The following is a 15,893-nucleotide window of genomic DNA, read 5'->3' on the forward strand; positions in this document are numbered from 1 at the left end:
ACGTGCTGCTGATAAAGTGATACAGGCATCAACACACTGCTTTGAAGTTTAATGCTTTCAAGGCCTCGTATCAAAACATAACATCCCCATCGAAAAGTTGACAAAAAGGACTATCAAAATATATCAAATTAACATGAAGATTTACTCAATGTCCCCCTCTGATGGCGAGGAAGTATAATACACCTAAACTATCAAAACCGGGCTGATAAACTGGCTGGTGTTCATGAGTTTATAAAACATATACTTTATACATTTGTCATAAATGACCTGCATTGATGAGACACACAGTGTGGATGAACGATCAGTAGTCGACAGGGTAAAAATATCACTCCTAAAGAAGATGCATTTTCCAGTTAGATACCAACATGAAAGAGGGAACTTTAGCATAAAACCCACATGGAAAACTGAGATTCGGCAAATAACATATAAAGAGAGGCTTACTTGACACCAAACCAACAACAGTAGTTCCTAAAACATAAATTGCTAATGTATGATTTAAAACGTGGATTTTATGATGTAATGTCAACTTCTATCCCAGGACCACTCAATTTTCAAATTCTCCAAATATCTGCTGTGGATTACCCAGAATCAAATACCTTTATCACTGAGTGTATTACACCGAGTGTAATGTAAATACACTTTAACTTGTTGTCTGAAGATAAAATATACATTTTACTCAACTGCGTTACCCACTCCAGTCAACAGATGGCGGTCTGGGAATTTAAGGTTATGCTGCTGGTGTGACGTATAATCTAGTGGACGGAACGCTTCTTTCAACAGCAGCATCAGTAATTCAGCCACCTCCGTAGCTTGCTAGACAAAATAGCCGAACCAATATAGCTCTTTAGACGCATTAGTGTATATTAGCCACTGTGTTTTAAACCCACTTCTATCGTCTAGTTAGTTATCCGATTTAATTTCATATTTACAGTGTTGTTGTTAGTCAGCTAGCGGGCTGGTTAAGTTAGCATTAGCCTAGCTAACATCCCCGGCCATGCGGTCACTAAGCTACTCACCTGCTATAGAAGAAGCGGGTATCACAGTAAAACAAGAAGTAGAGGGTGATGCCGTTACTGTGAAAGAAGAGGAAGAAGCGTTCAGAGTGAAAGAGGAAGAGGATGTTACAGTAAAAGGAGAGGAGGATGCAGTTTATGGAGTGAAAGAGGAGGAGGAAGAGATGACTGTTACATCGAAAAAGGAGGAGGAGGAAGAGGAGGGACCTGGATATCTGGGCCCGGTTTCCCAAACGCATCTTAAGGCATCCAATGGTTCTAACGATGAATTTAGCCATAAGATGGTTTTGAGAAACCGTTCCCTGATTAACACTAGTAAGTACTGTCTTAAAAACAGAGGCACAAACTCTGCAGTTGTTGAACTGATGTTTGGTGTTAAAGCGGAAATCTGCAATTGCTACATCCATATTGTGACTTTTAAATTATTTATTTATAGCCATTGATTCTTGAAGAATATAACACATGGCTCATGAGCTTAGTTCAACTGTTGTTCCCCATCAGAACCCCAAATAAGCTTTTTTTACTCCAATGTTTAGAAACAATGTAAATCAACACTGTATCGCCTCAACATGGTTAAAACATGGTTAAAACTATAATGTTGATATCATGGATGGTCAGTCCTTTGCATCCATAGGTCTGTCTGTCTCTAGTTACATTTCTCCAACCCCATAATCATTTTATTACCAAAACAGTGGTGGAATGACAGATTTGTTATTGTTTGAACTGCAGATTGCTGGGTTGTGTGGGTTTTTTAAACAGCAACAAAATTGCTGCCCAGAGACTTGGTTTGGTAAACAGCTGAGGGATGGGGGAAGGAGAAGTGTAACCACTCTCAAAATCATAGGGAAAGATATTGTAGAAACCGTAACCCAACAACTAGCGACCTCGTCAAGAAGTTCAGACATCTTGGCATAACAGTTATAAGGTGTTGGCTTGACAGTCGCTGGACCCAGGTTTGAGTTCAGCTCAGGGCTACCCCCTGAATTCACTATACTATGAATACAAGGACTGGCCATCCATGATGTCATAATGATAGTTTAACCAGGTTTCTAGGCTCTATAGTATATTCTAGAATTCATCCATGATGTCAGAATGATAATTTAACCAGGTTTCTAGGATATATAGTATATTCTAGAATTCATCCATGATGTCATAATGATAATTTAACCAGGTTTCTAGGATATATAGTGTATTCTAGAATTCATCCATGATGTCAACATTTTAGTTTAACCAGGTTACTAGGCTATATAGTACATTCTAGAATTGCCACTGCCATTTTACCTGCTGTTGTCTTAGCTGATTAACTGTTTGTTGTAAATGTTATGTTTTTTTCATATTTTTGTGCAACACACCTCACCCAATGTGATACGGAACTGCAATTTTTTAGACCTTTTAGCTGGAAACTCCAGCAGAAGCTAGCTATCAGAAGCTAACCAGCTAATTAGCTACTAGCTATTTAGTCATTGTTAGCCACTGCTAGCGGCCTTTACCTTTTTAGCTCAGACACCAGCCTCTTTTAGCCTGGATAATACCTGCCAGTCTGCACAGCGCGATATCAACCCTGAGCATATCGGACTGTTTTTCTCCACTACATCACCGTATTACTGCCGTAAGCTCTGGACCATTACACCGGATAATCGCAGCTGGCTAGCTGCTACCGAGTGGCCCAGCCTCGACGCTAGCCTTGAGCCAGGCCCATCTCCCGGCCTGCTCAGTGGACCCTATTATCACTCGGCTACACAGCTGATGCCTCCCAGACTCTTCACTAAGACGACTAGAAGCCACTACATCACCGGATTCCTGCTGTAAGCAGGAACCTTTGCACCGGATTGGCTATAGTGGCTAACGCCCTTGTCCCGAAGCTAGCACCAGTTAGCCTCGAGCCAGGCGCATCTCCCTGCTAGCATAGTAATGACTACCTAACGGCTTTCCTGGTTCATATATTCCTGTTCACTGGACCCTATGATCACTTGGCTACATAGCTGATGCCTGCTAGATTGTTCATTAATCACGGGTCTCCATTTTGTTTATTTTGTTTATCTGTCGGCCCCAGCCTCGAACTCAGGCCCTGTGTGTATTTAACTGACCCTCTCTGCCCATTCATTGCCATTTTACCTGTTGTTGTCTTAGCTGATTAACTGTTGTTGTCGTACCCGTTGTTGTCTTAGCTAGCTCTCCCAATCAACACCTGTGATTGCTTTATGCCTCGCTTTATGTCTCTCTAATGTCAATATGCCTTGTATACTGTTGTTTAGGGTAGTTATCATTGTTTTATTTTACTGCAGAGCCCCTAGTCCCGCTCAACATGCCTCAGAGAGCTCGTTTGTCCTGACTCCCACACATGCGGTGACCTCACCTAGCATAACTAGAGCCTCCAGAGATGCAACCTCTCCTATCGTCACTCAATGCCTAGGTTTACCTCCACTGTACCCGCACCCTACCATATACCTGTCTGTACATTATGCCTTGAGTCTATCCTACCACGCCCAGAAATCTGCTCCTTATCTTCTCTGTACCCATCGCACTAGACAACTAATTCTGATAGCTTTTAGCCGTACCCTCATCCTACTCCTCTTGATGTCCTTGCCGTGTCTGAGTCCTGGCTCTAGAAGGCCACCAAAAATTCTGAAATGTCCATCCCCAACTACAACATTTTCCGTCAAGATAGAACTGCCAAAGGAGGAGGAGTTGCAATCTACTGCAGAGATGGCCTGTATAGTTCTGTCATACTTTCCAGGTCTACGCCCAAACAGTTCAAGTTTCTAATTTAAAAAATGAATCTGTCCAGAAATAAGTCTCTCACTGTTTCCGCCTGTTACAGACTCCCAGCTGTGCCCTGGACACCATATGCGAATTGATTGCCCTCATCTATCTTCAGAGTTTGTTCTGTTAGGTGACCTAAACTGGGAAATGCTTAACACCCCGGCCATCCTACAATCCAAGCTAGATGCCCTCAATCTCACACAAATTATTGAGGAACCCACCAGGTACAACCCTAAATCCGTAAACATGGGCACCCTCATAGATATTATCCTGACCAACTTGCCCTTCAAATACACCTCTACTGTTTTCAATCAGGATCTCAGCAATCACTGCCTAATTGCCTGCATCCGTTATGGGTCCGCGGTCAAACGACCACCCCTCATCACTGTCAAATGCTCCCTAAAACACTTCTGCATGCAGGCCTTTCTAATCGACCTGGCCCGGGTATCTTGGAAGGATATTGACCTCTTCCCGTCAGTCGAAGATGCCTGGTCGTTCTTTTACAGTAATTTCCTCACCAACTTAACTTCTCTGGGATATGTGGGACGGTAGCGTCCCACTTGGCCAAAAGCCAGAAAAAATGTAGCGCGCCAAATTCAAATATACTACTATAAAAATCAATCTTTCATGAAATCACACATGAAAGACACCAAATTAAAGCTACACATGTTGTGAATCCAGCCAACATGTCTGATTTCAAAAAGGATTTACGGCGAAAGCACACCAAACAATTATGTTAGCTCAGTACATAGCCACAGGAAAAGACAGCCATTTTCCCAGCAAAAGATAGTAGTCACAAAAAGCAGAAATAGAGATCAAATTAATCACTAACCTTTGATGATCTTCATCAGATGACACTCATAGGACATCATGTTACACAATACATTTTGTTCGATAATGTGCATATTTATATCCACAAATCTCGGTTTAGATTGGCGCCATGTTCAGAAATGCCTCCAATATATCCGGAGAAATTGCAGAGAGCCACGTCAAATAACAGATATACTCATCATAAACTTTGATGAAAGACACATATTTTACATAGAATTAAAGATACACTTGTTCTTAATGCAACCGCTGTGTCAGATTTAAAAAAAACTTTACGTAAAAAGCACACCATGCAATAATCTGAGTTAGTTAGTGCCACAATAAATCGTTGTTTTGTTCGATAATGTCCATGACTTATGTCTAAGTAGCTACTTTTGCTAGTATGTTTAGTGCACATGTCCAAATGCTCGCGCAGATGCAGGTGAACTCGGACAAAAACTTCAAAAAGATATATAACAGGTAGAATAAACTGGTCAAACTAAGTAGAGAATCAATCTTCAGGATGTTGTTATCATAACTATCCAATAACGTTCCAACCGGAGCATTCCTTCATGTCTGTAGAAGTTATGGAACGCAAGGCGATATCATGAGGAAAGCGCTTGACCAGGAACTGGCAATCTGCCAGACCACTGACTCATTCCCCTCCCATCCGGTCCCACAACACAGCATAAGCTTCGTTCCACGTTCTACAGACTGTTGACATCTAGTGGAAGGCGTAGGAAGTGCAAACAGATCCATATCTTACAGGGAATTGAATCACCGATGAGTTGAACATTGACCAGTCTCAGAATTCTCACTTCCTGTTTGGATTTTTTCTCAGGTTTTTGCCTGCCATATGAGTTCTGTTATACTCACAGACATCATTCAAACAGTTTTAGAAACTTCAGAGTGTTTTATATCCAATACTAATAATAATGTGCATATATTAGCATCTGGGACAGAGTAAGAGGCAGTTCAGTTCAACAGCTCCCCACCCCCAGCAGATACTTCCCCAAGCCTCCCTAGCTTCTCCTTCACCCAAATCCAGATAGCTGATGTTCTGAAAGAGTTGCAAAACCTGGACCTGTACAAATCAGCTGGGCTAGACAATCTGGACCATCTCTTTCTAAAATTATCCGCCGCCATTGTGGAACCCCTATTACTAGTCTGTTCAACCTCTCTTTCGTATCGTCAGAGATTCCGAAAGAATCAGACCAAAGTCGTCTGGCACAGTGCTTAGAGTTTCAACTACATGAATAACTTATTTCTTGTCTACAATCATCGATGTGTACTAATGTGAAAACAAGACAATATATGACTGTTCTTGCTCATTTTAAGACAAATTTCAAATAATCATTACATTCATTACAGACATCAATTGTTGTACAACATCATGGCTACGCTGTTGGCATCACTTTTTTACAGTGGATTTCCCCTGTTGTGGGCCTTTAACCATCTGTCTGACTTTGTTGTTCACACAGGAGAGAGACGGGACTACCGTGGGTCCTCTGGGGAGCCTCAACAACCTCATGATGCTGACAAGGCAGAGAAGAGTTTCTCCACATCAGAACACCTCAATAAACACCTGCAGAGATCCACAGGGAAGAAACCTCACTGCTGCTCTGACTGTGGGAAGAGATTCACCTCCTTAGCAGGCATTAAAATTCATCAGAAAATCCACACAGTAGAGAAACCTTATAGCTGTCAATGTGGGAAGAGTTTTACTCATTCAACCAGCCTGATATCACACCAGAGAACACACACAGGAGAGAAACCGTATAGCTGTGATCAATGTGGGAAGAGTTTTGTTACATCTGGCCATCTGAAGATACACCAGAGAACACACACAGGAGAGAAATCTTATAGCTGTGATCAATGTGGAAAGAGTTTTGGTCGATCTGGCCAGCTGACATCACACCAGAGAATACACACAGGAGAGAAATCTTATAGCTGTGGTAAATGTGGGAAGAGTTTTACTACATCTGCCCAACTGACTCTACACCAGAGAACACACACAGGGGAGAAACCGTTTAGCTGTACTCAATGTGGTATGAGTTTTACTCAGCTAAGCAACCTGATATCACACCAGAGAACACACACAGGAGAGAAACCGTATAGCTGTGATCAATGTGGGAAGAGTTTTACTACATCTGCCCAACTGACTCTACACCAGAGAATACACACAGGAGAGAAATCTTATAGCTGTGATCAATGTGGAAAGAGTTTTGGTCGATCTGGCCAGCTGACATCACACCAGAGAATACACACAGGAGAGAAATCTTATAGCTGTGGTCAATGTGGAAAGAGTTTTGGTCGATCTGACCATCTGACATCACACCAGAGAACACACACAGGAGATAAACCTTATACCTGTGGTCAATGTGGGAAGAGTTTTACTACATCTGGCTCTCTGACTGTACACCAGAGAACACATACAGGAGAGAAACCTCATAGCTGTGATCAATGTGGGAAGAGGTACACTGATAAAAGATCTCTGATTAAACATCAGAAAATACATGGAGTTGTTTCATGATATCAATGAATTAATGTCACAATGTGGAATGTTTTAACATTGTAGTAGGAGTATTTTAATGATGTCACAATGTAGAAGCCTAAATGTTTGTCCCCTGTTCTATTGATTTCAACATGATATGGATATTAGCCTCAGGGGGGAAATCCAGGCTCTGAATTGGAAGAGTACTATTTATGAGATTTAACAAAAAGTGACTAACACAAAAAGAGCTGTGTTACACTTACCATGTTGATGACCCACTTGAATCAAAATGCAACACTTCAAAATGTAGCGATCTATTTTCTACAAATTGTCCTCTAATCAGGGATGTACACATTACTCCCAGATTCTGTGTGGTTTTTGAGCTGTTAGTTTTAACAGGACGTGCAACCTCATCTCCCTTCTGTCACACAATTAATTTTGACATGATATCGATGAGTGATGACAAATAAGGGTTGTGTTCCTTTGTTTAGCGACCCCTACATTTAAATGCATCACTCCAAAATGTAGCTGACTGTTTTCAGCAGGTTGTCCTCTAACCAGTGAGGTGAAAGATATCTCCCATTTCCATGTGTTTTTTTTAGTTGTTAGTTTCAACATCACCTACAACCTGATTTCCCCCCTAATCGATATCCGTGATTTATTGCTACTTGTCAAAACAACAGTGTTTCTGGTGCTTGTGCAGTTTATAAGGTGCTTGTTTTTAAAAAAGTATTATTGTGGCCGATGTTTGTGTATATACCACATGTTAGGTTTTCAATTCATCCCAAACTGTTTCTGCATATTGGTTATTGATTTGAAGATGTTAAAAATGTGTTTTGACATTGGGCTATCCCACCTCCAACTATGCAACCAAATATTTCATATTTACATTTCATGTAGCATTTGGTAATGGTAATTATTTATGCAACCAACTGACAATTATATTGACATTGTGCTTTTAGAATAGCAGGGTTCATTCTCAGATGTGCCAAACCAAATGTACTAGAGCATGACATTGGGGACTGGGCCCCGATCCAACAACATGCCTATCTAGTGAACCCTGAAAAGAGAGAGAAGCTCTGCAGTGAGGTGGAAAGTTACTACGGATATTGCAGGAGTTTCCTCTTGAAATCAGACAAGTCTGTTGTAAGGACAACCTGGTTGCTGATTGTCTCAAGGGGGGCAGTCAAAATGTTTTGCGTTTAGCCAGTGCGTTGCCATGGATCACAATTTATTTTGACTGTTTTTCCGTATTGGAGATGAGTTTTGTTTGGGCTCGTTTCAAGGGGACGAGAGTTCTAGAAGTTAGTGAGTTTTAGGTTTCTCTGTGGGAAAAATAAATATTGTTTTTAGTTGTTGTTAGACAGACACCATGTTTATATTGGTGATGGTGAAGCATTGTAGTTGATTCTAATGTGACATGGAAGTTGTTTTCTGTTGGTGGTGAGCATTCTCTTAAGCTTTTGGTTTTTCCATTTATGTTTTTAGGTTGGACTTTAGCACATATAGCTCGTTAGCACGTAGGACCCACTGATTGGTGTCAGTATGTGTTACACCTGTGCTGGCTTGTCCATCTCGTTAGTGGGAAGGTGTTTCACCTGAGCTGGTGCAGGTTCTATTTAAGAGTGTCTGGCCCAGTGCTCCAGTTGTCTTGATAGATGTGGAGAGTCAACACCTTTAGTTGCTCCACCTTTTTGGTTTGCTTCCTGTCTTTAAGTTTGGTGTGGATTTTTTTCTTTTGTTTGCTTCTTCTTGGGCAGATTTAGTGGGTCTCATGGTGGGTGTCTTTTAGGTCCCAGTTGTTGTTACTTGTCAATTTTCAGAGGACACCCCCATAGTGTCTTTCAGAGCCCCTCCTAAAAAAACAAGCTGATATTTTGGGTTGGATGTTGCATCCAATTAATATTTTAATCAATGGCATTTCTTTAGAATGTTCATTAGTCTTTCAGTTGTTAGTCTTATGTTTGTTGTGTCCTAAATATTTCTGTATATTTTCCTGTGAAGCCATTGTGTTGCATCCATGTCTGAAATGTGCTGTATAAATAAAGCTTGATTTGATTTGAACAAATGAACCCAATGACTGACCAATCAACAGACTCTTGGTCCATCTTAGTATGAAAAACAGTATCAATCCCACTTTTCCAGCCTGCTGAAGGCGTGGTGGAGTGGTAAACACCGCCCCCGGCTCTACCGGGGGCTTGAGGTGGTCTCCCACAGCTCTGATGGTGGAGTGGTAAACACCACCCCCGGCTCTACCAGGGGCTTGAGGTGGTCTCCCACAGCTCTGCTGGTGGAGTGGTAAACACCACCCCCGGCTCTACCAGGGGCTTGAGGTGGTCTCCCACAGCTCTGATGGTGGAGTGGTAAACACGACCCCCGGCTCTACCAGGGGCTTGAGGTGGTCTCCCACAGCTCTGCTTATGTCATGTTCTGTGGCCTTGCCGTTCCATTTCTTGACTGCCCCTGCAACACAGAAAGAATCTAATTTAGTCATATTATATAAAACACTCAAAGTAATGGATATGGAGTGTCTACGGCCTCAGTTACACCTGGCACCTAAATGTGACTTCTGTCATCCGATCACTCTCGAAACGCTCTGGGGACAAACTTTGCTGCCCTGTTTCCAGTTGTCCACATGGCTGGGAGAACCTATTCAAGTAAGGAAATAGATTTGGAAAATGTAAAAACAACGATGTATTATTAGCTAACTAGCTACAGTGCAGGCTAACTCAAATAAGCTGCTAAATGAGCTAACTAGTTGGCTAGCAAATACTGTATAGATAGATAGATAGCTAAGTGAATTAAATATCATCAGCTACCTAACTTCATATTAGCTATCTTGATGTATTTATCACTGTAAAAAACAAACTCCAAATGCATTTGTAGGTAGCTAGCTAACAGCCATGGAGGAGGGTGAAAGGATAGCAGCCCCAACTGTCAGTGAGAGAGGAGGCTATTCTGGATAGGGCAGGTACTTTTGTGTTGTTCCTGTCCCTAGAAGTGAGGACGGAGATAATACTAACATAATATTCAGTGTGGTGTATTTTGACTACAATGAAGTGTGTTTCTTGTGAGGTTTTCTGTCCTCAGATAAAGAGCTCTATGAAAGCCAGTCTACATATGAAGAGGTCCCAATGAAGAGCAGTGGTTCTCAGTCCTGGGGACTCAAAGAGGCACATTGTTGTTTTTGCCTCAGCACTGCACAGCTGATTCAAATGATCAACTCGTCATCAAGCTTCAAGTGGTATTTATGTATTCATTTGTGATGCCATCCTTGATATGATCCTGTTATTGTCACATGTACACATGTACATATGTGTGCCCATGCATCTATCAATCCAATGTTATCATGATTTGTTATCAGGGATATTATACTTTAGTAATCCACAATGACCTGGTGATGTAACAGTCTAATAATTACATTGTCTTCCATATTCCTACAGATACCTTGTAGCTGGAGATTCCTTCAAAACGATTGCCTACAGTTACCGTGTAGGGGACTGCAAGGTTGGGTGACCAGGGTCATCTGGGACTGCCTCCTGGAGGAATGCAGATGTGTGAAGGCTACCTGTGTCCTGCGTAACTTCATGAGGATGGACACGAGGACCAGGAGGGGATCTGCAGCTCGCCGCCGTGTCCCAGAGGAGGAGTCTGCTGCTCTGCAGGATGTTTCAAGGATGGGGTCCAACAACGCAGCAAGAGAGGCAATCCGTGTGCAGGAGATCTTCACCTCCTACTTCTTCAAAGAGGGTGCTGTTCCCTGGCAACACCATAGACTACACTATGCACAACCAAAGGCTCTTTTAAGAGGGTGCTGTTCCCTGGCAACACCATAGACTACACTATGCTCAACCAAAGGCTCTTTTAAGAGGGTACTGTTCCCTGGCAACACCTTAGACTACACTATGCTCATTTTAGAGCCATTCACATTGCAATAAGAGTATTCTTCCATTTACTTAGCTATGTCAACTGCAGTTATTCAAATCACAGTTACTCTCCCTTTGATTTCTACTTCTCAGGTGAGGGTGCTGTTTAGGTAAGGGTGTGATGTCTGTGCAAAAACAAAACAGGCTGTTTTAAATCACCCATATTGCAGAAATGTAGAGCAATTAGACACTCTATAACCCACACCTACACACTCATGTATCAATCTGATTGATGGATTGTGTTGTTCAGTAAGCAGGCTCAGGTGTATTACTGTGGCTCCTTCCACCTTCAAAGAATAGGCAAGAGGGCCAACCATGGAGAATAGTAAGACACTTCATTATTTCTATAACTACACTATATTGTTTGTCCTTGTGGGTCATTTCATGTTTTTCAGCATAAAGTACTCTGCAGCCACTTAGTGTGGTGTGGACACCAGGTGAGGCCACACACAGATTCCTGTTGAACACTGTGGCTTTAACTACCTTATTTTCTCAATAACAGTCTCTCTCCTTCACTTCATCCCTCTCTCCCCTTCTCCCTAAATCCTCTAGGTTATATCAGCTGTGTCGGTGAACCCCTACAGCATCTGAACTGGCTACATAGAGGGCACAGCATGATCAGAGGTGAGAGGTCACTTGGTCAGGTCAACAGGAAGTATTATTAAAGAGATGCTTTACATTGAAATACAGACAGAGATGCAGTAGTCCCAGAGTTAATGATCCCAGGTCAGTTTTGCATTTCACCTCCTGATTGATGACTAACAATGTTAGAATAAAAAATAAAAACACAAGGCTTAAACATGCTCTCTCTCTCCATCTGTCTCTCGTCTGCAGATATGTTTTGATGTGAGAGGATGCCAACCCCTAGTCCCATCATCGCCATCTCAGCTGCTTTAAAGATAACCTTTGGGCCGACTAGAGACACTGCTATGTAATTGTGATGAACTGAGAGAATATTTAGGTAGCACTGTGATTCATTAATCATGTGCTGCCTTCCCTGCTCCTATGTGCTTACCTCTTTCCCTTTCTGTCTTTTACACCTCTCTCTCCACCTCCTCTTTCTTCCTCTGTTTTTATAATGCACAACAGATGTGCATTGAAGTACAGATTGAACTTGTATTTATAACACTTGGATGAGCTTTTCAATAAAGCGTTTCACATTCTCTACTGGGTGAAATGAAGTGTAATGTGATGAAATACTCCACCTATCCTGTGTTTATCAGATCAATGCAGATGAAGGGCATTAGATGTTGAGATGAACCGGTGTTAAGAGTATTTACATGATGCATAGGAAGTGTAGTGTAATGTTTTTTAACATGATATTTCTGTATATATGAATTAACTAGTTAAATCCTGTTTCTAGTCTATTAGTTACAATGTGTAACCATTGATGTCCCAGGACCAAGATTGGTAAACACTGTTGAAGTGTAGAATTGTAATACATCCATGCAGACACAGTCATTCAAAGACTGGAATTTGATTACCCTGGTATTGGATATGACTGAAAAATAATCTCAAAGACATTCATACCTAAACTGCACCTTTATTTGCCAAGGTAGAGTACATGATCAGTGAATATATTAAATGTACAGGCTACAATGTGAGGATCTCATGCATGGTAATAACTACATATATATACGACTTGCATCCTTGGTACAACATGATATTATATTCTACTCAATCCATAGGCTTCATTAAAGTCATTCAGGCTGTTTTGAAGTTGATACAACTGGCTATGATAGCTGAGGTTCATAGCTAGGTTCTTAACTAATATGTATACCAAACGGTTGGGTCCATACACAGATCGGCTAGATAGCTAGCTACACATCCATGGGCATAGAGGGATTTTAATCATCCACTGCACAATAAGCAAGAACATAGCTAGCTACGTGATTTCATCTATCTGCATGGCAAATATCAGCAAGGAAAGCTTACAAAATTCTACATTAAATTTGCTGTAAATTCTTCAGCTAGCTAGATTCTTTACATCCACTGTTACACAAAACGAAAGCCTGGTTTGCTGGTTGTTTCATGAGTCCCTAAAACAACCAGAATTACAATTTCATACTCATGTCACAACACCCATAAAGCTAGTCAGCTAACTGGCTAATGTTAGCTAGTCAGCTAGCTCTAGTCAGCTAGCTGGCTAATGTTAGCTAGTCAGCTAGCTGGCTATATCGCGATTTTCGTAAATTAATTTTATGTTAAAAAAATGCATAATCGTTTGTCTCTACATGAACAAACATTCCTGTCAACTGTACATGTTTTTGCATGATTTTTTATGACGTTATAATTCCTTACAGTTGCTTCCATCCTAGTACTTCTGTCCGCCATCTTTGCTGAATAAAGTCTAACAGTCAGTAGTGCAGCAGCCTCCCCAGGTCCTAGTGCCGGCCCGGTAAGACGTTTATGATGCGATGGAACGGTTGACGAAAATAAGAAATCACAGAAAAAATATATTGACTGATATTGACTTATTTAGGGGGGGGGGGGCTAATTAATATTTTAGGACTAGCTATGTTCCTGATTCCTACCTACCTTTTGTCTGAAAATTTAATTTACATTTTACTCAACTGCGTTACCCACTCCAGTCAGCAGATTGCGGTCTGGGGCTTTAAGGCAATGCCGCTACCGTGACGTATAATCTAGTGGACGGAACGCCTCTTTCAACAGCAGCAACAGTTCGTCAACCACATCGGTAGCTTGCTAGACAAAATAGACGAACCAATAAAGCTCTTTAGACGCTTTAGTGTATATTAGCCACTGTATTTTACGCCCACTTCTGTCGTCTAGTTAGTTATTAATTTCATAATTTTCATATTTACGGTATTGTTTTTATTCATCTAGCGGGCTGGTTAAGTTAGCATTAGCCTAACTAGCTAACATCTCCAACCATGAGGTCACTAAGCTACTCTCTTGTTAATGAAGAGAAGGTCTGCTGGACGGAGAAAGAAGCTCTGGTGAAAGAGGAGGAGGAAGAGGAGGATATCACAGTAAAACAAGAAGTAGAGGATGAGGCTGTTACAGTGAAAGAAGAAGAGAAAGACGTTTCAGTGAAAGAAGAGGAAGAGGATTTTACAGTAAAAGAAGAGGAGGATGCAGCTTTTGGGGTGAAAGAGGAGGAGGGGGAGATGACTGTCACATCGAAAAAGGAGGAGGAGGAAACTGGATATCTAGGCCCGGTTTCCCAAACGCATCTTAAGGCATCCAATGGTTCTAACGATGAACTTAGCAATAAGATGTTTTTGAGAAACCGTTCCCTGATTAACACTAGTAAGTACTGTCTTAAAAACAGAGGCACAAACTCTGCAGTTGAACTGATGTTTTTTTATTTAACCTTTATTTAACCAGGTGGCCATGATGTCATAATGATAGTTTAACCAGTTGGCCATGATGTCATAATGATAGATTAACCAGGTGACCATGATGTCATAATGATAGTTTAACCAGTTGCCCATGATGTCATAATGATAGTTTATCCAGGTAGGCTATGATGTCATAATGATAGTTTAACCAGGTAGGCCAGTTGAGAACAAGTTCTCATTTACAACTGCGACCTGGCCAAGATAAAGCAAAGCAGTGTGACACAGACAACAACACAGAGTTACACATGGAATAGCATACAATAAGCAAGCCAATAACACAATAAGCAAGTCAATGACAGTAGAAAAAAAGAAAGTCTATATATAGTGTGTGCAAAAGGCATGAGGAGGTAGGCAATACATAGGCCATAGTAGCGAAGAATTACAATTTAGCAGATTAACACTGGAGGGATAAATGAGCAGATGATGATGTGCAAGTAGAGATACTGGTGTGCAAAAGAGCAGAAAAGTAAATAAAACAGTTTGGGGATGAGGTAGGTAGAGTGGGTGGGCTATTTACAGAGGACTATGTACAGCTGCAGCGATCGGTTAGCTGTTCAGATAGCTGATGTTTAAAGTTGGTGAGGGAAATATAAGTCTCCAACTTCAGTGATTTTTGAAATTCGTTCCAGTCACCGACAGCAGAGAACTGGAAGGATGTGTGGTGTTAAAGGGGAAACCTGCAATTACCACATCCATATTTAGATTTTTAAATTATTTATTTATAGCCATTGATTCTTGAAGAATATAACACATGCCTCATGAGCTTAGTTCAACTGTTGTACCCCATCAGAACCCAGAATAAGATTTTTTACTCCAATGTTTAGGTAGACTAATCCTACTTCTATATGTGTAATCAGGTAGACTAGTCCTACTTCTATATGTGTAACCAGGTAGACTAGTCCTACTTCTATATGTGTAACCAGGTAGACTAGTCCTACTTCTATATGTGTAACCAGGTAGACTAGTCCTACTTCTATATGTGTGTAACCAGGTAGACTAGTCCTACTTCTATATGTGTAACCAGGTAGACTAGTCCTACTTCTATATGTGTAACCAGGTAGACTAGTCCTACTTCTATATGTGTAACCGGGTAGACTAGTCCTACTTCTATATGTGTAACCGGGTAGACTAGTCCTACTTCTATATGTGTAACCAGATAGACTAGTCCTACTTCTATATGTGTTGTCAGGTAGACTAGTCCTACTTCTATATGTGTTGTCAGGTAGACTAGTCCTACTTCTATATGTGTAACCAGGTAGACTAGTCCTAGTTCTATATGTGTAACCAGGTAGACTAGTCCTACTTCTATATGTGTTGTCAGGTAGACTAGTCTACTTCTATATGTGTAACCAGGTAGACTAGTCCTACCTCTATATGTGTAATCAGGTAGACTAGTCCTACCTCTATATGTGTAATCAGGTAGACTAGTCCTACTTCTATATGTGTAACCAGGTAGACTAGTCCTACTTCTATATGTGTAACCAGGTAGACTAGTCCTACTTCTATATGTGTTGTCAGGTAGACT

General features: G+C 41.2%; 3 protein-coding genes across 6 annotated transcripts in view; 2 read left to right on the forward strand and 1 right to left on the reverse strand.

Annotated features, from left to right (window-relative positions):
• LOC139548509 (zinc finger protein 180-like) overlaps window positions 1-8,397 on the forward strand; it is a 284,664-nt gene extending 276,267 nt beyond the window's left edge. The window contains exon 2 of the mRNA XM_071358204.1: window positions 6,065-8,397. Within this exon, the coding sequence (XP_071214305.1) occupies window positions 6,065-7,116 (1,052 nt within the window). The 3' untranslated portion in view covers window positions 7,117-8,397. The remainder of the gene's footprint in view (window positions 1-6,064) is intronic.
• The window catches only part of LOC139548391 (zinc finger protein ZFP2-like), a 315,038-nt gene that overhangs the window by 291,833 nt on the left and 7,312 nt on the right, over window positions 1-15,893 (forward strand). Inside the window, exon 1 of one of the 2 annotated variants that reach the window (XM_071358065.1) lies at window positions 13,673-14,276. The exons of the other annotated variant lie outside the window; for it this stretch is intronic. Within the exon in view, the coding sequence (XP_071214166.1) occupies window positions 13,898-14,276 (379 nt within the window). The 5' untranslated portion in view covers window positions 13,673-13,897. Of the gene's footprint in view, window positions 1-13,672; window positions 14,277-15,893 lie in introns of those variants that run through there. 2 annotated transcript variants of the gene reach the window in all.
• Window positions 1-15,893, reverse strand: part of LOC139548897 (zinc finger protein 180-like) — a 324,124-nt gene that overhangs the window by 253,096 nt on the left and 55,135 nt on the right. The gene's annotated exons all lie outside the window — the stretch shown is intronic.

Source organism: Salvelinus alpinus, chromosome 2 (assembly GCF_045679555.1).
Source record: "Salvelinus alpinus chromosome 2, SLU_Salpinus.1, whole genome shotgun sequence".
Taxonomy (NCBI): domain Eukaryota; kingdom Metazoa; phylum Chordata; class Actinopteri; order Salmoniformes; family Salmonidae; genus Salvelinus; species Salvelinus alpinus.